The sequence below is a fragment of the Euwallacea fornicatus genome, chromosome 10, assembly GCF_040115645.1.
Source record: "Euwallacea fornicatus isolate EFF26 chromosome 10, ASM4011564v1, whole genome shotgun sequence".
NCBI lineage: Eukaryota > Metazoa > Arthropoda > Insecta > Coleoptera > Curculionidae > Euwallacea > Euwallacea fornicatus.
Genome location: NC_089550.1, coordinates 4,555,497 through 4,580,726, shown reverse-complemented (window position 1 = coordinate 4,580,726; position 25,230 = coordinate 4,555,497). Strand labels below are relative to the sequence as shown.

The window sequence follows — 25,230 nt, the reverse complement described above, 5'->3', positions numbered from 1 at the left end:
TCTATTTCTGCATCGCCTGCAGGAAGGATTTTAAAACCACAATCTGTTTCTTTGACCTACCAAAGAAATCCGGATTCTCATGGTTTGGAACTGAAAACTCGGAATCACGGTCTGTCGATTCTGATTTCACAAGTGTCGTAAGAAAGCGATTCAGTAGTTTTTTATGCAGGGTGTGGCACCTGGAAAAAATCATATAGTTTGATTCTACAGCGTGCCTTTTTTAAGTGTGTGCTCTATTGCTATAATAATATGATGCTTAGAAATATTGAACCAAATTTTAAGAGGTGTTGCGGTGTGTAAGTGGATTTTACGGTAGGTGGTTCGGTTGCATTTCAAGCCTTCACTGAAGACGGCTATGATTTGAGTCGATGCTGATTATAAAAAAAGTCAAGTTACAGTGAGTTAGACCTGAAAGCCGTTTTTTTTTTAATTACTCGAACACACCAGAGTGTCACCAGTCTTTGTCATTTACGTCGCATATGTCACTCATTCTGTCATTATTGAAGTTTACGGTCAAATTCAAAAATATTCGGGCAAATTTAATATGACAGGTCTGTCGTGGTTCAACACTTTTGAGGTAATTTACCAATCTTATTATTGTCATCCTATTCTAATTCAAAATGATTTATCTCTGTCCCTGTTTCCGCGAAATAATGTTTTTTGTAACGAAAAGGATTATTTTTTGCACACAATGTTTAACACAGAATGTAATACCTTAGATCTTGTGAAAAATTCGTTTAAAACGATAGTGAAAAAGAGATAGTTTTAACATAAAAACCCTGATTAAAACAAAGAAAAACCACACAAACTAATAAGTTTTTTGTTCGCTCTGTATAGCAAATAATTCAGAGCTCCTCCTTATCGGTGGGCTCAAATTAATCAAAATTCAACTAGTAATATTACAACTTTCAGGTAAAACTTTTCTAAGTTTCTAGCTGCTATTTAACTAGGAAGTCGAAATGAAACGAGAGAGGAACTTCTGGAAGTAATTTACAGAGAATTTCTAAGAAAGAGAAGTGAAAGTTAAGTCTTATTCATATATTATAATATACGCCTAGGCTTAGGAGGAATTACCTTGTCGTTTTATGGGTACCTATAGCCCCAATGCTGTTAAATTAAAGAAAAGATCGGTGAAAAATGCAAACAAACGGGAAATATTGGATTAGTTTGCCAGATCATCCACTAGTAAAAATAATAATCCAGTGAAAATGATGACGAATTTACCATAAACAAAGCAATTATAGTACTCGTATTTTTACTAGCGACATTACAATGGCGGCTCGAAGCTAAAGGGCATTACCTGCGACCTCAAGGTACCGAAATTGTCTCTTCCCCTAAAGTTGTCGCGACCATTATACCCGCCATCTTGGAACTGGAACAACGTTTCGGCGTTGTTTTGATGCGGCCCCTTCCTCAGGGTGCTTTTGGGCGAGTAGTTTTTTGGAGGTGGCTGCGGCACCAGCACCGGTTCTGCATACGTCACCTCCTCTTGAGGCAACAGCTTCGGTTCTGCAGTTATCCGACTAAATATTCCCATTAGCAAAATACACAAATCTAAGTAACTTTTATAACTACCTATTCATGTTCTGCCTCTGTTCAAAATATTCGTATTCAGTGTCCGGATAGGGCAAATTGTCGTCTTCGTCTTTGTGGCATTTTCTGCCACAAAGGTAACCTGCGATGAAGCCTACAACTAGGGCAGACACGGCACCTGCCACCACTGCCATGACGAGGGTCTCCACTGAGTATTGATTGGGAAGAGCGTCTGTGGCTGTCACTGACGGACCTATATTCCAAGAATCGATCAATATACTCAAGAAAATATCAACAGAAACTTACCAACAGCCTCAAACGGTTTATCCTGTATGATGTTGATAACCTGTCCTTCCGGCAGTTCTTTGTTGGGCATGTGATCGCTGAACTTGGGCATGTTTGAGCTTAACCCGCCGATATGTATAGCATCTTTATTTTTCAAAGGCGGGCAGGCGGTATGCTCCCCACTGCCTACGCTTTGGAAGAAGTAGCTTTCCTCTCCCCATTTGGTGGCACCATTAGATCGGCACTTGCCTTGGACCTTGTCCCAAGCACAGTACGGGTCTTGGAGTGCGACACACTCACTGAAAATTAGTTATCGTTTAAAATAATTGTAGTGTACAGAATATACACATAATGAAATCTGTATTTATTTTCCTTTACAAGGTCTTCATGCTGGACATTCTTTGTTGAATGCGCTGTATATTTCTTGAAAACATTTGACTTAAATTTAAACGGATGTCGCTCGGATTATTGCTCACCAGACCAACGTACGTGAATGTGCTAACCCAGTCTAAAATGTAACTTTCACATTATTTATTATTTGTTCCGTAAAATGAATTTTAAAAGGTCATTTAAGATTCTGGCCAATTAACCAAGATACATGCGCATCATACATGCGCGATAAAGCCAATTTGAGACGCATTCACTGTACGGTGATTGAACTAAAGGGAGATATTGTCATCCCCTAAACGGAGCTGAGACAGCACCATCAATAAAGCTAATGCATTTTACCTGCAGCTCGATATTTTATTGCTGTCACATCTGTGCAACCGCAGGGACTGCACTTCAGTATCGGAGACAACGATTAATCTTCCCTCGGCTTTAGTCCCGCTTTTCATTATTTTGATGCTCCGAACGGGCACATGGAGTGGAAACACCTGGATTTCTTCCACCACCACCGTGCGGACTCCATGTCTCGTTTCTGCCGACTGAGCATTTACCGCCTTTATAATTTTTCCATTATCTGAAAGGATTTAACTAACGGTTAAAAATTTAGATAATTGATAACTGAAACTTACCTGTTCCAATGAAGAGCACATCATAACTCTTACCGCCAGGAACTTTGACTTGAGGATCAACCGCGATTTGAGTGAAGCGGTAGCTGGAAAAAAATCATTAACAAAGGCCGAAATCCTTAATAATCAAAGTTCTCACTGAAAGCTAGTTCTAATGACGATAGGTTGTCCGAAAAAGTTGGGCACGCTCTCATCCATCAGCGAATGCGTTTTGATGAAGTTCAAAGTCAAGTCTGGCAATGTTCGGCTGTCATTGTGGCACTGCCCTGGTCTTGGATCTGGGACCTTATTGCTCAACACAGGCAGCCAATTGGTATTGATGGCCGCTTGTTCCTTGAAGTTGCCCTCAAAGGTGTCGGTGATGTCCTGAAGACTGAAGGCGCATACGGCACTGCCTGATATGCTGTTTGGAGGGGAGGTGAAGGTGCCGTAGATTAGTCGAGCTGTAGTGTCGCCGTACTTCCCATCGATGAGGTCAGTAGTGGATTCTGGAATATATAAGAGTAAGAAGGAATGCTAGAAGAGGGCCTGATTTAGTCCCGTTAATATCGATGAAACAGAGATGAAGAACAAATGAGGACCACATTAACTAAGAGCGTAAGAATCGTTTTGATCTAATTTGAACCTTCTAGAATTTATAGCTGAGGAACTTCGAATATCAAATGTGATCACTTGGAAAAGAGTCGATTATAATCGGAATAGCGTATGTTATTACACGAAAGATTCACGAAGATGAATTCAAAGTGCGTAACCGTAAAATTCGTTTTCATATAACGATTACGTACGTTGCGGATTGGCGTTATTAAATAGTGATAGTTTGGTATAACTAGGTATTGCCGGTGATGTGTTTGCTTCCAATATACCCAAGGCAAATATCTCGTCTTAATACGATAACACAAACCGAATGTCGTTACAATGATTTAATGATTAGCACATCGTGTGTTACTGTTACTAGACTAGAATATCTAGACGTACCTGTCCCATTAATTATGCGTGATGGTTACGCTATCGATTATAAAATTCGCTTGTTTCTGATGCAACGATCAGGATTGATACTGACGTTAGTATGCTCACTTATGACATAACGGTGACGGAAACTAAAGACCTCTGTTACCAGACTTTAATTCCTTAATAAAACTTTTAGATTCAATATGAGTTTCCTTGATGCTCCATTTCTGCTTCCGATAATTTTCATGCAGAATACCGAAAGAAGTTAATATTGTCACTGCTTTAAGAGTTGGTGTGCATACTAGCTGCGCCAGAAAAGAACCTTCTAGAACATTTCATTTGGGAGTCACAAATTTTGCAATTTGACTGAACCTTCGAATGCAATTATTAGGTCTTCTTGATACTTCCTTCCTCCTTCCGATAACTTCTTTTCGTAGCACCGAAATGGGTCCGTATTTTTAAGATTTTACAAGCATACTGGAAGGTTACTGACGTCAAAATTGACTTTCTAAAACCCTTTATTGCTTAGTTACAAATTTTCGAACTTTGTCATTGCTGGTGTACAGATTATCTTTTAGCTTAATTAAATAAATACACGTAAGTAAAGAATAATACTTTTGAGATAATTTTTCTTTTAAATCCGAGCTTAATACGCCACTGCAATGTCTTAAAGCATTTCCCTAAAATCTCCTACCGAGTCCAATAAGGGTGAAAGGCTGTTCGGATGTCCATTATAAATTTTCTAACTTTAAAAAGCCATTGTTGTGACTTCTCATTCCTTTAGATTACAAAAGTAAATTCGAGATGATCTTGAAACCTCGCCCCCCGCAACTTTTTCCAACTTTATTTAAAACTGCACCGAAAGCAATTTGCTATTTTATTATGCAACGATATAAACTCGCCATAAACTAAAAGGATTACATTAACGAGTGTAAAACAAAACTTCTGAGACTTGCCTTTTTGAAATTTTAAACTGTACCAGGCGAGTGTTTTATGATTATGGCCCGTCGAGCTTAATAAATTATGTGTCGGTACAAAGTGAAGACATTCTCGCTCAGGTTATGAAACAATTACTTCGTTTATGTCACCTTACAAAGTCTAAAACTTATAAGGAGACGTGATTCCCTATTTATTATCAAGCTTAATAATGCCGATTTCAGCGTAAAAATTCGAAATTTGGCCTCTCGGCGGTAATTTTCTTATGATACGAGTCGGAAAGCTTAAACCGGCCATTCTTATTCCGTTCCTAGATCCGGTAAAGTCATAAATTCTGCTCGCTAATATTTGAATGGCCCGGGCATTACACAGACTAATGGTTATTTAATAAGACAAAGCATCAATATTTCGGGCACGTATCGTCTTGAAGTGGCACGAACATGCCCTGGTGAGATTTCCAAGTTAGTCTGGATTTCCAGGAAATGTGTCCGTCAGTATTTTAGCTGGGCGCCTGTCTTGTAAATTGGGAATTATGGCAAATTTGCAGAGTTTTTATCCTCCAGTGATTCCAGGGTCGGATTTGGAGGACGAAATGAGCAGGAGAATGTCGGAACGATATTCTTCGCACGTACCACATGCAAGTAAAAATATTGTAATCTAGTGGTTGTCCGGACATTTAATATGTATATTATGCTTTGTCGAATAAACAAAACGTCCAAAACAATGGGCAAACAATCCATTACTAGTCACCTTTCAAAACATCAGACTAAAATATTAATCCACGATAACTAACCAAAATGTGCATCCGAGTTCAAAACTGTTGGCGTCCGTTGTTCATTTTTAACGAACCTGTTCCCATTTTTTCAATGACTGTTGAATGGATCACACATTACATGCCAAAATGGTTTTAGTGGAAACTAGACAAAGAAGATAATGGCTTTATTGTTAAAAACTGGGACGGAATATTCAAGCAAATTGGGACGCACGATGAGGCTCTTTTGTGGAGCAGGTGCCGGATAGGTTTTGGCTCTAGGTTACTTCCGGATTGAAAAGGGAAGAACTCCGCTTACATTACATTCGTAAGAAAAACATAGCTGTAATGGCGTTTTAAGGTGAAGCCGATGGTGACTTATCAAAATTAGCGATTTTTCCCCAACAAATGCGTACAACCAAAAAAATAGTAGCATGTTCTTTCCAATGCTGATGGCCAGCTCTCGTTTCGATAAATGTTTTATACAATTTGTTTGAAAGTTTATTTTATCACAAATGTCTATTCGAGACTGATAATGAGTCCAAGACTTCCCCATTTTCGGTCTTATTTTGCGGACTGAAGCTATAAATCCAGGCCGAAGTCTCGGCCTCGAACGAAACATTTTCTTCGGGCAGGTTATTTAACTGATTTTCACATATTTTTTAATCTCTTATTGAGATGTGTAAATGATAAATCAGGAGTTTTACCTTGGTTTCGACGATCAGGTGACACCACGTGAAACTAGGTTTCGAACTCACGATGGAGCCTAAAATCAATGCCAGGAGTCTTCAATGAGACCAAGATCTGAATTTTATGAGTCTTCGTTCTTCAGTTCTTGGCCCCTATATTTTCGGTACTGCATAGAAACTAACGTCAGAAAAAAAATCATCAAGAACACTGAGGGGAAGTCACGACAGGCGGAGATCCCCCAAATTCTCGAAAGTGTTCTGCGTAGACATGAATTAATGCAGTTAATTGTAGGGATTCGTGTATACATATGCGAGATTGGATATCTAATTTTACATTCACTTGAAATCTCCAAGTTTGATTTATTAAATTCGTAAATAATTTAGATAAAGTTATATCCTCGTGGCATGCTACAGTGCAAACTGTAAACTATTTATGCCAACCTAGATCGGGGCCATAAGCAAACTGTATTGCGAGAGATTTATGCGTCCGTAGTATTTCCAGCCCATATTTAAACAAAAGTAGGTAACTAAATAATAAAAATTTTCCAAGTAGAACCTCCGTTTTTCATGTCTCATAAATTAAAGATATCCCGGCGAGCGGCGACAAATAAAAAATTCCAGTCGCCCGTTATTTATGGTGTATCCCTATGAAATATTTCCCGTAAGTTCCTTAATTCTTGCGTTCTCATTCGTCGCACGAAAGGCAGTAATTTTTAATTTAATTGGTTCATTATATGAAACAGGCAGTCACCTACTTTATTTTAAAATTCGTTCCTCGAATTTCCCCAACAAGATGCAGCTGACATCGAAAACTAGTCCTTGTCATCAAATATCTTCCAGCCAATTTTATTAAATTTTTCATTTCGAGTTATTGCCTACTTTACAGTTTTCATCCGCTTAAATTTTTATATTTTGCCTGGATATTGGATTCTAAAATTATTGGTTCATATGTCAGCCGTCCTTTCTGCAAACTCAGCTTCTACCATAATGGCGCACCCGGCTTAAAATATTGTGGAAAACTTTGTTACTTTATTCGATGCAATAAGAAGAAACCTTGTGAGATTCCTAGCATTGGTTTATATGAGCAATTAGCAAACGATCGTTGAGGTCTTAATAAAGTTCGCATTCTTTTTGCTTATATTCTAACCTGTCTGAAGAAAGCCAAATTGCTTTCTTTAAAGGATATTTCATAATATCTCATGCGCGATATTAAACGGCCAATAGAGACGAGAATCTCTATATAAGTTTTTAATTTTAAAAAGGATATTGGTGGCTAGACCGTTTAGCTTCCCTCATATCCTGATTATTACAAATGTTATTGGTCAATTCAGCGCGATATTGGAATCAAAATCGCCCGGTTATACGTTCCTCCGTTTTATTTCGTTCTTTTTACTCAGTCAGCGTTCCTGTATAATTTGTTATCTTTAGGGATCATGTTGTTTTTGATGAGGTTTTGTGTTTTGTGTTCCCCTTACGCTGTTCAGCCTAATTATTTTCCAGTGGTCTCCATGTTTAATTATGCCTTTTTGTTTTCCTTTCGCCATTAAAATTCTACTTTGTTGCATATCAACAGGCTTTACGCAAAAAAACCTTGTTTTGGAACCTGGCATAGAGTTATCCCTTAATCCGATTTGCAGATAAAATTTCAGACAGCGAGTGAGGCATGTGCTAAAATATAGAACGCATCGTTTTTTGAAATCGTTGTAAATCATCAAGTGTTGATGCCGACTGATGTTCCTGAATGAAGCACTGACGCGGCATCAGCGAAATCAGAAAAATCGTTTTCGAAATTTGGTAAAGAAATTCTTAGTGTCCCACATTCAAATTTCTTAACGATTCAGTGCCACAGCAGGCGAAAGCCCCGACATAACGAGGAAAAAATATTTATCGTCGACATATTTTGTTTCTCCATACGAGTTTGATGCTATTATGCCACGAGCAAAGCTACCAAAGACAATAAATTCGCCTTCGCCAAAGTTGCTGGCGGTAAAACTACCACAACACTAACAATAGAAAACGTTGTTCCTAGACATTCAATTCCTTTAAGAAGTTATTAATACCCGATTAAAACCCCAACTTAATCCAATAAAGCGGCTTAACAATCTACTTTGGCGTCTAGAGGAACCGCCAGACATTAGAGCAAAGTAATATAAGTTTCCGGCGAAAGATTATAAAACTTGTAAAGCTCGGACGAGGTTTCGAGACTGGGCTCGAAAACTGAATCACGACCCGACTTTGCAAAATATGAAACGATTTTATTATTCCAAACTTCCGAGTTTCGAAACTAATAAAAGTAAACTGATGTTTGTTATTAAATAATACGAGAAGTTTTATTGAGCAAGTCGAGAAGTGAAGATGATGGGTAATTCGGTTCGAGGAGCTTTTTCAAACTCCTTTAAAACTGTCTCAATTGATAGTACTTTTCAATTCAACAGACTCGACGTATTTACTTGCATTTAAGTTTGTTGTTCCGTTATATCGACGAATACTCCATCAACTACTATTGACTACCTGCAACTCAAACAATTTAACAATGTACTCACGTATTTCGTTAAAATAGAACGGAAATTCCCCAGTGACCGAACAGTTTAGTCGGGATTTCAAGAAGGATGTCCATCGGTTCCTAAACCTATGCGGACCCCCTCTGTCGTTTTTGCAGACACGGGCCACCCGAGAGTAGACTGCCTGAAATTACCCAAAATTGTGGTTAAAGTAGGTCAATAACGTATTAAGTTAACATGAGAGTCATACTTTTTCAAGTTATACCGCTAAGCGATTTAAGTGATCTAAATAACGTCGTATCTAGTGAAAACTTTAGTAGACAAAAACCTTTTAGTTATTACCCACTCGGAAAGCATCCTTTCTTATAGAAAATTTAAAATCCGAGCAGGAATAAGTGGAAGTCGGCTTTCTATGCAGAAGTGAGCCACCTGAGAATAGACTGTCTGAGATGACAAAGAGAAGCGCTAAAGTGGGTTGACAGCCCTTGAGGAATCGCCTAGCCGGTCATGGCTTTATTGGACCATTAACGGTAAAATGCTGCTGCTTATTTTGTGAAGTGGTGAGGTATAAAATTCCAATGAAGCGGAGATGGATTCGCGTAAATTGTGTTATTACCAAATATGTATACAAAGAAAGACAACTCCGGGCGAATAGGTGGTTGAAGGTATACAGGGTGTCTCGTTGTGAAGCTCTATCATAAGTATTCCCGTAATCGTGTGAGATAAGAAATCAGTTAAATTGCGTAAAGTTGTACTAAAAAAAAATTCTAAAAATTCTTTCTTCAGCTCATTTGACGACGAAATTTAGTGCTCTCAAATCAACTTAGCATGATGCTTTGAACCGAGAAATAGATTCTTACCTTCCCACAGTTTATGTATTCCACTGCAGTTTCCCGAAAGAAAAAGTAGACAAAGTCGCCTTGGGTCATTGATCCCACGAAGTCAGGAGCTAAAAGTTTAAAAATAATAAAATTATTAATAAATGGCCTTGTCAGTTTTTCATACACCTCAGCACAACACAAAATTAGTTCCTTTTAAGCTGTCAAGGCTACGATTAAAAATTTCCGATCAAGCTATTTAGTGTCGGAAAAGAAAGAAGAAAAAATAGAGAACTCTCTCTCTCTCTCTCTCTAGGCTTTTATCCATAATTCACCACGGCTGTCTATAATTTAACCCGTAGGCAGCACCCGAATTAGGAATCATGACATTTTTCCGTTAATTTATAACTTTTCCTTAATGAAAAAGCTCGCTCCATAATTTATTGTCCTGTGTGAGTTGTATAACAAATGCTTTCCTATCACTGGCATAAAATGCATCTCAAACGCGCACTTCAGTGATTATCACGCCCTTAAATTCATTTCCTCACTTCGCAAGTGAAAAACGGCGATTTTAAGCCTCCTACGTAGTAAGCCTTGTATTTCGGGTGTTAAAGTAGGAGCCAAAAATGAAATTTTAATCACGAAAGCCCCCCTGAGAACTTCGAAAATGACTTTCGTATCCTCAATTTAGCATTACGTCGACCCACTTTTCCAGCTAATTTATCTCTCCAACACAAAAAAGCTTTCTTTCGGTTTTCCAGCTATTCACACGCCAAGGACTTACCGTTTAGACTCATCGAATCGTATTGTTCGGTCTGCAAAGGTTCCCTATAGATAATGGGGTCCATTCCACTGAAATCGGCCACAGTGCCCGTGTACAGGTCGCCATCTGAAATAATGATTTTCGGTTAGAAATTGAAGTCAATGGATACAATGGGACGTCTCTTTCGATTAAAGATTAGGTAAAACAAATGGAAAATATTTTTACTTCCATTTAGAACGAACCTGAGTAATCTGAACTTTAATTTTGAAGCAGCGTATTGGTTATTACTAGAGGTTCGAGAGTAAATGAAGTTGAACTTCAAATTATTAAACAATTTAATTAGAATTCAACTTCTTCTATATTCAACTGAAAGATATCTTCTTCGATAGTCTGAAATTAGAGGTCGCATTTATTTGCCAGCTCGATCGCCCGACTTGATCTCATTGAATTTTTTCTGGGTACTATTGTGAAGATTATCTCACATTGGAAATGTGAGTATTACTTTCCAGCTTCATGAAAGCTTTAAATTTTTAGCGACAACAGACTCCTCCTGATATATTTCCTCTCAATTTGGGCCCAACTCGAACCTAATTTATCGAATAAAGCTTTTAATACACCATAGCCTCGAATGTGAGTCTAGGACATTTTTCCCTTTCGTCGTCGCGTGCCCTTCGTTGAAGGCAACCTTTCCGTCATGAATAACTAAATTAATATACGCGCCAAACTTTAGCACGGTATTTCGCAAGGTTTAGACAATTCAATTTTATGTCCAAGTGATAAATGGTCCCTTGTCACCTGGGGGACACTGTTTCGCTTTGTAACTCCGGAAAATGGACGTTTTAGTTTAAACTAAACCTTGGAGGAGAATCGCCGTACAGAGTGAACACAAACGATGACGAAGGAATCGGGCCAGATCAAACTTATTGTTTTGGAAGGATCTGATTTAAAAGGACGATGGGACAATTTATTAAATTCCGATAGAAACTGAACAAAACTACATTGGGGTACGGCTCTCGCAGAGCGCTTTCCATTATCTCAAAAACCCGGTTTAATTATTGCTTGCCCTTAATTAAGTATATTGTCTTTGCTCAATGAATGGGGCTATTGATTAGAAAAGCAATTTATCATGGTTGACCAACGTTTATTACATTATCGATCAGTCCTTTTTAGAGGTTCTAGGTCACGCTACAAGTTATTTACGCAATTAACAATTGTACTTATACATACATTATATAAAGGTTTCTGCAGTTAATAATTCTCTTGTGGGAGGGACTCTCTATTTATTCGCCCTTTAACAAATTCTCCAGAAAAGTCTTGTTTTTAGACTGGCATGACAGCGTAAGAAAATAAATCACAAAAATATCAGCAAATCTGTATACTTCGTTGACATTTTTCCTATATCCCTCACGCGATAAGTTCGCAAGCAAATAGTGGAGGGAGAGTAAAGCATAAAATATATTCCAATAAATCAAGGGATCCGTCTCAATACAGAAAACTCGCCTCTATAATATACTTAAGGTCATAAATTCGCTATAAGTCGAGTGTTGATAAAGAAATCGCGGCTACAAATTACCTCAATTTTCAAAAATAAAAGTGCTGCTTTGAAATAGGGAAGTCCCGATATTTTTGCAATTATACTTGGTTCGAAAAAACTTGTTGAAAGTGTACAAAGTTCCCGGTACAGACATAAAAATTGCACCGGTTTTAAAAAGTTGCATGTTGTGTGCGATTTGCATTGAAATAGAAAAATTGTTTGATGGAACAAAGTTCCGGGCCTGAATTGTTTTTCTAAACAAAGTAACAAAGTTTACAGAACAATTTTTGTTTAACTTTATACAACATACAAGTCTGTTTGCATGATGGTAAACATACTGAACATGTTTTCACTTTTTATTCGCTTTATTTAGCCTCCCTAAGCAAATGTCTCTATACGTACAGAGTGGGTTATTTCTTTTTATTAACCATGAAACAACCTTAAGCGCAACCAGCTACACGATTTTATACATGATAATACTAAATCAGATACAAGTGAACGGATTTTAGTGTAAACTAGATACATTATTGTGCCAAAAAACTCGAAAAGCACATAAATCATATGTCCAAGGCATGTCTGATATACCCAGATTCAATACACAAAAATCGGCATTAATCTGGAAATTCTCATCCAGATTTTGAGCAGTCAAATGGTAAAGACCGTCATTAAAAAATAAACGAGTAGCGACGAATCATGGTTGCTGAATACGGGCATTTTATTGGTCGCGCACTGACTGTTAGAATGAAATTTTGACGTTTGACGATTTAAATGTTTTCGATTGGGCGAGAACGTTCTAGATATTTGAAACTTTTTTTTGCGAAACGTTTTAAATTTCTGAATGTTGTTTTGTGCGGTGAATATAACAAATTTTTGGAACGTAAAGGGACGTTCTTCATTTATAATTTTCCCGTAGTTGCTTGCCAGAACAGTACTAATATGGTCGCTAATATTGACAAGAATCACACTGTTTGTGGTAAAACACTGACTATAAAGTACTTACCGAAAACTAATATTGCGAGTTTGCTTCAGTTTCCGGATGAAAAAAGCACAAAAAACCTTTGATTTACCAGCCCAAAGCATCACGCTCGACATACCCACTTTCAACATACTTCAAAACCCGCATTCAACCTGAAATTCTCTTACGGTTTTTGTTAAGGTTTTCTGGTTTCTTCTATGTAGTAAAACTGGAAAATTTGTCCCGAAAAATCGCACTAACTTTACGTGCACGCTTTCAAATCGAAAACACCGCCATTAAAAACAAACGAGCAACGAACAATCACGACCGTTGAATGCGTGCATTTCATTGGCTGATTGTCAGTAGTCAATTTTTGTTTCTGATCAAAAGCGCCATGTTGTAAATGACGCCAGGGCCTAGTAAAATCTAACAGCAATTTCCTGGTCGAAACGTTTGTAACGAAGAGGAACTTACAATCAGTACTTTGTCAAAAGAACGAATTCTACACTGCCCAATAGGTGAGTTATTAACTTGTTATATTTGCTGAGTCTTTTGACTCTGTACTCCTTATTTCTTCATACCCGGCAGACATATGAATCTAGACAGGATGACTTGGAGCAACCGAATTTGCAGAGCCCACTCATTAGGATTTATTCATTCTTATAACGAATCAAGTCCAGCATCATCCTTGCCAAAAATGGTCCTGAAACCAGGGTGCTTCGAGTAAGATTCGTCTTTTTGGTAACGTACAACATTGTTTTTTTACATTTTTTAAAATTTTATTTCGTTATTTGCTGGACTCAGGCCTTGATTATTTTTCTTCAACGTGAGTAAATTAATTAAGAATTTTCATTTAAGTATTACATCAAATGTTTAACAAAAGTCGCTCTGAAAATACGTCCCAAATATTCAATTCAAAGCCAATTTTGAGCGGGCAAACTCCTTCCAATCCATCTAGGAGTTTACAAAACTTGCAACACCACCCCTTTAGTCGTCCAACCGTTGATTTCCGTTTTGCACAGGTTAATTTCCGGAGTTGTGTCATTAAATATGAAATGAATTAAATTGAAAACGTTGGCACAGATCGCACGCATTTTAATTATTTCGACTGTTGTATGTACTTCCTATTAATTTAAATTCGACAAATATTACATATACGAAAACTATGCAACGGGATATGCCGGCTTTCGATTACATAATAATGTACATGGAAATGGGGGATAGAGGACGTGCATTACGTCCCTCGCATTCAAAATACAGCGCAATTATAGGGGTTAAACGAGTTATTGCATATTAGGACATTATTTTAGTTGTATGTGCTCATACGGACCATGGAACGCATTGATAGTGGCCCTTCTCAATATATCTACATATCCATTTACAAAGTGTGGTTAGCCGTTACTGTCACGTAATGGTTATTGGAACATTCAAATTTCTTAGTTAGGGACAATGCCAAAAATCACATGTGGAAATCATACTGAAAGATGTACAGCTTTATTAATTGGAGTAATGATAATTTTACCCATTTAAATGAAAAAAAGTAAAGCTGTTTTATGTAATAAGTTAAAGTTAATCCCCCGTTGAAAGATTTTTATAAAACTAGGTAGGCTGAACATTGATACTTCCACCTCCAGTTTCGTTCGCTTTTGCATGCGTTTCTTGCCTACGCTACCTTTTACCAGTCTTACATAAATACTAATAATTCTTAAATTCCTTACGCTGCCTGCACGCAAGAAAAAATTCTTGTAAATATAAAGTATAGAGCAGTCGCAGCCAAGTGAGCCAATATAGCACTAAGTATGTTGTAGATAAGGGTCGCGCTTAATCAGAAGGCGTAAAAAACGTGCAAATATTAAAGCGGCCTAATTACGTTCTTAATTGTGGCAATTTATTGGGGTTTAAAAACCTTCCTGGTTTTATCCAAACATCAGCTCCAAGATAAATTATTATCGAGGTCACGCATATGAGACCCTTACGGTATAAATCAAAAAGAATCTCCTAGAAAAACAAAGCTGATTTAATAATAACACACACACTTACCCACATAAATCGCCGTTGAGTTATGATGCGGATCGTAAGGGCACACGGCTTGACCCGGTTTTTCCTTCTCCACGGTGTAATTCTTGCTAAGAACGTTGTATTCACGGCAAATGGGTTTGAAAGCGTTTGTTCCGCAGAGTAACAAACGGGTAGGTGCCGACTTCGCCATTATACGGATGTAATTTTGGCAGTTTTCCTGGAAAAGATCAAGAAAAATAATGACTTAATAGCGTCCGCCAAGGCCGGTGCTAATGCTCAAAATATATGGGGATATTTATCTTTTCGGGAGAATATCCGTAGAGTTATCTAAAAAGTAAATCAACAAGTACGTTTTAACGGGGCTAAAGCCAATTTAAGTTTCGGGTCAAGCTTATCAAGTTAAGGCACCTATTCTAAGCTAAATGATGAAGTCTACTTTAGATAATTGGTTGTCCGACGAGCATCAGAAATGCGATTGCTAAAGATAAAACCGAAAACACCAAGTGTAAAATCAAGTAAGTGAGTATAACATATCTACTCCAGCTACCTTCGTTTTTATTCATTGACAAAGCCTTATCTGGAGTATCTAATGTCCAACTAGCTCAATAAATCCTTTACAACTATTTCTCGTTATATTAAAACTCATTGCTACAATAATGCTTGCATAATCCAACAACATATGATTTACAATTTTATTCATGTCATGCCTAAAACCTTGGTGTTGAGTTTAGTCATTAAAAACGACGCTCAACAAAGGGAAACCCCCGAGATACAACCTCCCCTGCACTACGACTGACCCTCAAAAATATATTTCGGGCTAATCTGTACCAGGTCGTTAAGAAAGATAATCGATAAGCCCTGCCGCACGTTGGCCACATTTAGCTCTGCAAGAGAGAGGCAAATGGTAATTAGTGTGTTACTAATTCTTATTTAAATTTATTTGTCTTTACTGTAAATTGTATTATTTCTTTTGAATGTCTTATAGTCTGATGCATTAAGAAATTTAAATATCCTAACTGGAAAAGTAACTATAAAAATTATTGTAGAATAAGATCAATAGTTGATTTGATTTGACGTTGCAATAAAGTATGGTAACAAGGATAAGTTAATAGGGCAAACACATGTCCATAAAATATGGCTGATTACAGTGAGAAGTTAACAATGGGAGTTGAACGAGTAGGCGTTTATTCTAGTTACGCCCTCAAACCATGTTGAACTAAAATCATTGAGTTCAGCAAGAAATAGCTTAGTAAACCACAATCATACATACACCTAAAAAAATAATTCTAACCAATGTTAAAAGGACAGGATGCTACTTTAAAAAACTGCAGATAAATGATAACTAATATTTGATTGGATGGTATTGCCTTAAAGAAGATTCCCCTCTCAGTCAGCAATTTAAGTTGTTGAGTACTTTAAGAAAGGAAATTGATTAGAATTTGGCTAAGAAATTTTTAAAAACTTAACATCACGCATTTCAGTTTTTCAGCTAATTCAGAAATCGGAAAATGTTAGGAAGCTATAAAATTAAAGAGGTAAATAAAAGTAGGAAAAATATGGGGCCATTAGGAATAGTCATTTAGGGCGTGACCAGTTCAGGTCTTTCTTCATAATTCATTCTTTATAATGGATGGGAGTGGTCTCAATGATAACGCCCACCAAACGGTTCCCACTGAGCGATGGATATCATTAACTGCCACTTTAGTAACCATTCTTAATATTATAAACTTCTTTAGAAAGTGTAGAGTATATACAAGCAAAACGTGGCTTATTATATTTTCATAAACGAGTGAACTTAGAATATACAAGTTAAGCATATTAGTCAATTTAGTGAGCGGGTACAATATTAGAAATTTTTCTGCATGTGGAAGTAGGTAAAATTAAGCTTAGTAGACTTTATCTTAAATCAAGAGACTTGTTTTCATATTCAATTTATTATTATTTTTTGTACAAAGTACGATTGAATCTGAAACATTCAAGTTAAGACTATCATTAATTGCCTGTTTCATAATAGGTTTCTTAAGGAGGAACAAGTAAATATGATGCGTGGCTTATTGTATAATCAGCAGATTTATTGGCGATTTTAGAAATCTAATGGGATGACTTTTATGTTTCCTAAACCTGCATTCAATTCCCAACTTCCCTCTATATATTATATGAGTTAATTATAACATATATCTAGGAAAAAAAAACCATTCCCATTCATTTTAATTCTGGTTCGTCGAGAGCCGAATTGAATTGCAACCTTTACACCCAGAAACTTAAAAAGCCCCCAAATCTCTTAAAAACTTCGAAAGGCTTAATGGACAATTATTGGTTAATAGTAAGTGATGCGGCTAAACGGTCTTGACACGGTTTTAAATTTCTTCGGATTAGATTACTCGAGGGAGATAATTTTGTAAATCGTTCCTCGGTGGAATACAAAGGGTTACAGATTAAGTTGTCGGGGAAGTTTATAAAGCTTAGAGTGAAAAATTCTGGGAAATTTAGTGGAGTTTCAGATTGCTCTGGGGGTACTAAATTAAAGGACGCTTTTTGTTTTGTGCTCTTCACTGTGTTTATTTATAGAGCAGTATTTGTCAGTTTGTTCTAAATGGGGAAGAGTTTCTGTCTCAATATAAATTTGTCTGAGATTGTCTTGAATGGCAAAACAGAATTATTTCCTGGAGAAAGATAAGCTTCCAGAAAGAAATGTCTACATGCCAGTTTCATGAATAAGTCCCCTTACGGGGACGGAGTCTGCTGGCGCACGCGTGCAAGTCTTGAACTTACCGAATCGCCAATCAGCAATCACGTTTTTCACTCTCGCAGTAAGCCACGCTTCCTATGCGTATAAATATTCAGCGTTTGATTAAGATGAGTCATTTTACATCTGTATATAATCGCAGCTCTGCAGGAGGATATTTCAATTTTTAATGATTCGAAATTGCATTTTTCTTCATTTCTCGCTAAAACATTTAAACGGCTCTCCAAAGGGTAATATGCAATGCTGTAGCTTTGTGCTGGGTTATTGGATTTGAATTTCGCTATTTTTGAAACTTCAGATTACCGAGCTGTTTCCTCTGTTTGGTTGAAATCATCGAAATTTCCCCTTATACGATAGATCGGTAAGCTTCTTTGAAAAAATGTCCAAATGCCAACTACTATAAGTAAGTTGTGTTTTTGGGGGCGGAGTTTGCCAGGCGTAGCGCGCAAGTTTTAGACCGTCGATCGACCATTCAACAAACAGGCTTACACCCACGCAGTAAGCCACGTCTCCCGCGCATATAAATATTCAGCGTTTGATTTCAATGATTCACTTTAGGCCCTGATATAGACGCAGCATCTTGTGTTCCTTTAGGGCAAAACCGAAACCAAAAGAAAACTTTGCGGATTGTGAACGAGATCATAACATTAACACCAGAAACAAAGATAATATTTGACGTTACGAAACAAGCCTATTTTCTCACGAGACCTAAACCGCGGATCGTTAGCTAACAATTACAAATTCATTTAAACTTTCCTGCACCATAACGTCAGTAGATTCGCTACGTAAAAGATATTGTACAGCGATAATCTCCAAGTTTCCCGTGGCGGGATTAGATGGAAAGTAATTTTAGGAGCCCGGGTAACTCAAGACTCACACAGACAAGTTCCAAAAGGTAATTAGAGATCATTAAGCTGTGTAGAAATATCTGGCGCTACACCTAACTTATGTTTTACGCCAGATAAACAAGTAAGTGAGACGTTTCGGGAGTCCTGTAAGCCCCAGTTTCGGTTTTATCGATCCCAGTGCCACATTGGGGAACATTATAATACAGCACTAGTTTGCGTTATGGTCGTAGTTAGCTGGATGTCATTGATGTTGCGGATTTGGTCTGAAATCTTTATAGTTATTACGGTTAAACGGTTGCTGGTTTCAGTTTCGAGATTTTAGGGGATAAGGGGGTTGAATCTGAGGGGAGATTAACTTAAGTGCAGCTAGCAAATTTGAGGATTGACGTTTCAATTTGCGATTAAACATAGCGTTGTTTTATTAGATTGAGTCGGGTGCCCACATAAAGCTTTCTGTTAAATCCTTTATAAATAAATAAAATTTAGTGCTAGTGCAATTTAATGCATGACGGGTTTATTGCCTGCGAAATATTAATAGAGACATATTTAGAATTTATGGCAAGTTAAAGTTATTTATCGAATGGAAAACATAATAACTTGCAGCTAAATTATTTGGTACCGCCATGTCCACATCGCGATTTATGAGAGACGGAATTACATACATTTAATTACTATTTTGCTTGTATTTGTTATGAAACCAACTTTTAACGAGCAGGATTAAGCCCGGCCCTTTCCAAATCGGTTTTGATTATTTGAAAAATCGCCCCCGTTTTGGTTTCTTGACAATTTCAAAGAGGGCAGAAAAGAAATTGGGCAAGTCATTTACCGATGAATGGCCACGAACAATGGTGATTTCCCATTCAAACGAGCCGAGAGCAGTAAAAAAGATTGTCCCCAGGGTGGGATGGTGATGAGTTACAACTTTTATTATCTCAGGAGGACGGCTGGGGCAAGGGGGTGGTTTTAATAGTCATGGCGTCTCGCTTCTAAATTAAGCTTGCAGATTTTTGCTTGTTTTTGTTTGAGGTTGCATGGAAAGTTTATCGTTAACCCCGATATTTTCAGGTATATATGAAAAATAAGTAAGTTTTTAATGACTGGTGGGCGAAAATATCTATTTCACAAAGGGCCATTCAATTTCGGGAATTGAAAGCAGGACATTTCAATTATCCTGTCGAATGAAAATATAAAAAAACACATTGCTTCTTCAAAAAAAAAGTTGCCGAATAAATTCATGGACGAAAGCTATAGAAAGGCGTTACTCCTTGTCTGGAGAACGATATAGAGTTCATGCCTAAGCCGAAAATACGTTCGTGTGCTATATTATAGTTACTCTATTCCTCAACATTGTTATGCTTGCCATTATGTCATTACAGTTATTTTGCTTAAATTGCGTTTAAAACGGGGGAGGAAGACCTCTGTCCAAAAGTAAAAAAAAGACGTGCTCGCAATATTTAGAAAATGTATTTCATTATGTATTTTCGTTGAATTGATGCTATCAAGACGAACCAGATTTCGACGTTATATTGCTATAATCACAATTAGGTTTTCCACGAAATACGGATAGGATGTGGTTCCTAAGTAACACCTCAATTGTGAATTACTAATTGCTGCAAATTCACAGGATGCACTCACTTAGTCCAATTTCACAAAGGCTTCTGTTACGTTTTTCAGTCACTCACCTCGTCTTTTCCTTTCATGACACACATCTTGGCGTCGTGTTCATTGGAGAACCAAATGAGACGTTGCTGCTCAGTCAAATCCGACAACGTCAGGTTATACACCACATTTCTGAAACGACAGAGAAAAAAATTAAGCAAGTTACATAATTAATATAACGACTATTTGCTTAACAAGTGCGGAAATTCATACTTTACCGTACGCTGGTTATAGTCGCTTAAACTGCGCCTTACGTTTTTAGAGAACACGAAGCGAAGTTCGGTTAGTAACATTTTTCATTATGTTAACATTTTTCCTACAAGCGCATGTACAGCGCTGTCGTCTGTATGTTCAATTAAATATTAGCGAGCTTTAACGTACGAACATGCGTTAAAAAGTTATATCATCCGCATGAAAATGTCTAACGTTCAGGAAGAGTTTTGACACCGGCACACATCACTTTCATCTGAGTGCGGTGCATCCTCTTTATCTCACATTAGTAAGAAAATGATGGAATTTATTTCTGAGTGTCGATCGAGGTAAAAAAGGAGCCGTTCCATTTTTGATAAATTTAACTTTTGCGCGTCTCATAAATTACAGCATCAATGACAGATCGGAAAATTTGACTGAAAAACAATATTGAACAAATAAAGTGAGACCCGGATGTAGCCAACAGCACAACTGAACGAGTCAGTTATTAATTATTTTTTGTCACTTGAAATTAAATTTCATAAATCAAAATTTAATAAAACCAAAAACGAATGATCGGGTCGAGACGAAAATTTCATAAATTCATTCGATAAAATATGCGTTTGCCAGAGAGCATACGCTCGAAAAATATGCCACCCAGAATTTACATTTATCCATTTGGTCGTTATTATATTTATAGTAATAATATGAAAACTAAAAACTTACGAAAAATTTCCAAAATTCCTTTCATTAAGTAATAAAATTGCGTTTGCCTGATTGAAGTTTTGAATAGTTTATTTGTATAAGTTTGTTAATTTACAAACTTGAACTTTGATTGGCCTTTCCGACGGCTCAAACACAAGGCCCCAATATAATAAGATCGTATGTTGTACATATGTGACGGCGACACGGTCCGAATACTAAACTCCTTTGATATCTGATGAGTCCCTTGTTTACCATTCTCTGGCTCTGGAACCCTGTATGGCCGGCCAATTAAGCTTAACAGGACGTGTAAAGTGAGGGAACGACAATTTTGTTTTAGCTACAGTTTGCAGATTTACTTGCCAGGAGACAAAGGGATCTAATTTTCTGTCGAAGGATGCACAAAAGAAACGTTTATTTTTTTAGCCATGTGAGGAAATGGTGTATTTCTGCCTTAGAGGAGATTTGGAGAAGATGGGGTAAGGGCACGAACGGTCATTGAAGCACTCCAACGGTAGAGGACATGACTATATGACTTACCCTCCGAGTCTCCGTGATAATAGCGTCTTTGATGTTATGACTAACGAAAGTCGGGCTGTTTTAATGACAAAATTGATTTTTTTCTCAAGTGATGGCCTGTGCTATTTAATTTCTGATTTTTAATATAAAACGTAGAAATAAAAATACAACAATGTAGAGAGTCATACATACAGGGTGGCTCAAAAAGTGCTATAGCAACTGTATGAAATGTTTTAAATTATGTGTTGAGATAATTGGCATGCTCAAGGCAGCGCAACGTGTTGATTTATTGCCTGATGTGACTTAAGCAGAATTCTTTAAATGATCGCTTCGTCCCTCTTCAATATCATTTCATTTTACGTTACGAATTATCTCGGCAATTCCGTACAAATTTAAACCTTAGTAATGGCAGACGTTTTCTATACTTATCTACAACAGAGGAAATCTTTACAATTTTTCATCCTCATTTATTATAAAAAGGGACAAAAAGGATAACGAGTATCCGTAAAACGCGGTAACGAATGGTAACGAGTAACGAGGACCAAGAAAACGGAAAATTATTGTGCTGCCGAGCAATTATGGAGGACACTCTTGTTACTTTGACGTCGTAATTATCGGGGATCTTGATTTAAGAACGGCAGTTGCGAATTAGGACTCAAGCAAGAATAAAAAGGCCTTTATATTATATTGTCTGGTTTTGGGGGAAGAAATATTAAAATAAGTAAAGTTTGAAGAGAGAATCACGGCCCCATTTCAAAGTTGAAAATAAGCAGTATTCAGCTCTGCGTTATTAACAGAATTAAACGGGGAATAGAGTGCATTTAAAAAATTGAGAAATCTTATTTTTAAAGAGGCTTTGTAGTCGGCTTTTTGCTTTGTTTTCAATTTCCTTCCCGGTTTAATTAGATTAAAACGAAGAAGAGCTTATTCCTCTCCCTCTGTTTTTTTCAATATCGTGTTGCGACTTTGGAGCAATTTGGGGGATTACGGTTAGACCCGACAAGATGATTCCAACTACTTTTAAGCGTTTTGTTCGCCGCTGATATGCCCCTACTCTCAAGTATATTGCCGACATCAAAAATAGCAAACGATAATTCCATCTCGGTAAAGAGACTCCCCGGGGGATTCCATTACATAAATAGAGGCTCCAATTTTCAAAATAACCGGCGGCGTCAGTTTCTAAGATAAAGCGACCACTATTCACTGTTATTACTACTTCTTGCAATTGCTCTGCGGAGAATTCTGGCTGGCGTGTATTACGCAGCTTGTTGCAATAAAATAAATTGGGGAATTAGGGACATTGCAATTTTACAGCTCAGTCCGATTTCAGGTTTATTTATTGCAGGTTTTGGTGCCAAGTCTTAACTCGACGATCTGCTGATTCTTCTGCTTGATCAGGGGTGGGCAAATATTCTCAGAAATTGAGTTTTACCGATATCGATCGGAATTCCGACGGCAGTGCAATTACTTGCCGCTTCACGGAATTAATTAAAATGCGCTGCACAAGCTGCGGAAGCGCAGCACTAATTTGTTTTTAAAGACGGCCCAACCAAAATTCTGTTCTTTTTCCAATTTGCGGCACTTAAAGCTTCAACTGTGCGTAGCCGAGCAAACAAAGGAATAGCAGGAAAAGGGGGGAATTCCTCGTCGAAGCTTCGTTAAAACCCATCCTCCCCGAGGTATAATTGAAGTGCATCGTGCTGACGAAAAGTCGCCTCAAATTCATTAAATGTTCACGTTTCGGGAGAACATGGCTACCCTCATTAGGATCTCTCTAAAATGGCGTTAAATACGGGGTATTTCAACTGAATTCTCCGAGGATTAAGCAGTCACTGGGACGTATTAAATAACATTCAATTTTGATTCAGCAAAAATTCTTTTGGAGGGTCAGACGCGACAGATTTCCCTTCCAAATTTGAAGAAAGAGAAAATGCAGTTTTCAACCGCAGTTCTTGCAGGAAGATAAATTACGACGAGGCACTCTGCGAATTTGTCTGTGAAGTGATTTTGTCTTTTTGTTGAGGATTTTTTTTCAGATAATACTTCGCGCAGGTTCTAAGAACTCTCGCAAGTCAGTCTGCACTGTTGTTGTTCCTGTAGGTCATATACTGGAGTTTCATGAGATCAAATCAATAAATAGTTTCGGATAGATTTGCAAGAGTTTCCAGTGAGACCAAGCAATTAGAGGAAAGTTCAGGGAATCAAATTGCCAACTCTAAAGTCGATCATGGATACTGTATAGCTGCTATCAATTAGGCTACAAAGCTTGATAATGTAATTTGCAACGCCTTATCAAAAAGACCTCACCAATCATGGGTATTATCCTCCCTCTATTCCCAAAATTAACACCCGACGCCTTAATAACAACTGCCGTTTAATTGTGTATCAAAAACAGGTGGATTCTTGTGAAGTCTGGTTTTCATTGCACAATTCCAGGACAAGGTTGCTAATATGCTAATTCTATTCATTCTCTTCGGATTCTCATCGCATCTGGAAGTGATAAACAGTTGGACCTTTCCATTGCCAACGATTTCCTCAAGTTTTCCTATTTTCGAAAACACAACTTTGAACGACAGTTTCTTGAAAGAGGGCAAAATTCCGCCCCTACGAAAGGCCATAGCCAAGCAGTTTATATCATTTCTCGAGACATTTATATTCGGGTTTGGAAAGTGGGAGGAGGAGCTGAGGGCAGCATTATGCTAACCCCAATATTAAGACATACAATGTTGCAAACTGAAATTTATGATCGGCGGTTTGCAAAACTGTTGAACGTGCAGGGAGCATCAAAGGACAATATATTCGTGTATAGAGTCACCGAAAGTGCAGCGCAAATTATTTCCAGAAAAGCGATTTTCCATGCTTGCCTCATAAAGAGCATATTTTGCAGGCGGCATATTATCATGCTTAGCGAGAGCTATATTTATCGCTTTTCGCTGTACCCCGAGAAAAAGTTTCCGCTGCAAACTTGTATACGATTTTCGTCGGTCGTTTTGTTTTTATCGATATCCGTTCGCTCTATCTTTGCTAGAGCTAGACTTCTTTATGGTGTTTGTTCGACGCCCGTTTTTGCAAGATTCGTCCGGATACTTTACGCTTTATGTCGGAAGAACACCGCTTTTCGAAGATATTAAATGGAACTACAGCGAATGTTGAAACCATAACTTATCCCAGTTCGGAATAATTGTTCCCGAAAACAACCAAAAATAAAGCTCCGCGTTGTGTTATCACCAAAACGCGCATTAAAAAAAAAACAAAAAAACAAAAACCAGAAACACAAGCGGCGTTATCTAAATTAAAAATACTCGTAATACAGATTACGGGAGTAATTACCCAAATTTGTAAATTGCATGACGTCTGGCCACCCTCTTATTACCGTTTCATTCGCGTGGGGAAAAATACATATAAAAAGCGCCAGTTCTTGACAGTTTCACGTGAAGTAGGGCCGCTGAAAAATTCACCCTTGCCCTTGTCCAAAGTCCACTTATTTGCTTTTTCGCTGGTGAAATGGGAGGGCACGAAACGTTTCGGAGCCTGAAAATAATGTTGCCGTATTTTTTATACATCTCGGCCCAATGAATAAAAAATCCCGTTCCTTTGAGAATCGGGATTAACTTTGGTTTCTCTATTAGTAGTGGCAAGGTAAACTGAACGAACTTTTGGGGAAGGTAAAGTATTTTTCTACTACCGTACCAGTAAACTATCCATAATAAAAATCAGCGATTACAGTAAACGCGTGTAATGAAGTTTCATGCCGTGCGTAATAATACGCAACAGTGTTGCGTGATAGACTGGCATGACAGTGATATAATTCCCTTTTTTCCT

The 25,230-nt window shown here is 37.6% G+C and overlaps 1 protein-coding gene across 5 annotated transcripts in view; it reads right to left on the bottom strand.

Annotated features, from left to right (window-relative positions):
- Sema1a (semaphorin 1a) overlaps window positions 1-25,230 on the bottom strand; it is a 220,096-nt gene that overhangs the window by 7,533 nt on the left and 187,333 nt on the right. For 4 of the 5 annotated variants that reach the window (XM_066286311.1, XM_066286312.1, XM_066286313.1 and 1 more), the window contains 11 exons: window positions 20,022-20,130; window positions 14,767-14,962; window positions 10,259-10,363; window positions 9,517-9,605; window positions 8,699-8,840; window positions 2,971-3,319; window positions 2,835-2,917; window positions 2,548-2,779; window positions 1,840-2,117; window positions 1,576-1,786; window positions 1,301-1,523 (listed from right to left, as the gene is read on the bottom strand). In XM_066286311.1, the coding sequence (XP_066142408.1) occupies window positions 1,301-1,523; window positions 1,576-1,786; window positions 1,840-2,117; window positions 2,548-2,779; window positions 2,835-2,917; window positions 2,971-3,319; window positions 8,699-8,840; window positions 9,517-9,605; window positions 10,259-10,363; window positions 14,767-14,962; window positions 20,022-20,130 (2,017 nt within the window). Of the gene's footprint in view, window positions 1-1,074; window positions 1,108-1,300; window positions 1,524-1,575; window positions 1,787-1,839; window positions 2,118-2,547; window positions 2,780-2,834; window positions 2,918-2,970; window positions 3,320-8,698; window positions 8,841-9,516; window positions 9,606-10,258; window positions 10,364-14,766; window positions 14,963-20,021; window positions 20,131-25,230 lie in introns of all 5 variants that reach the window. The other variant, XM_066286315.1, reaches the window with a different exon arrangement.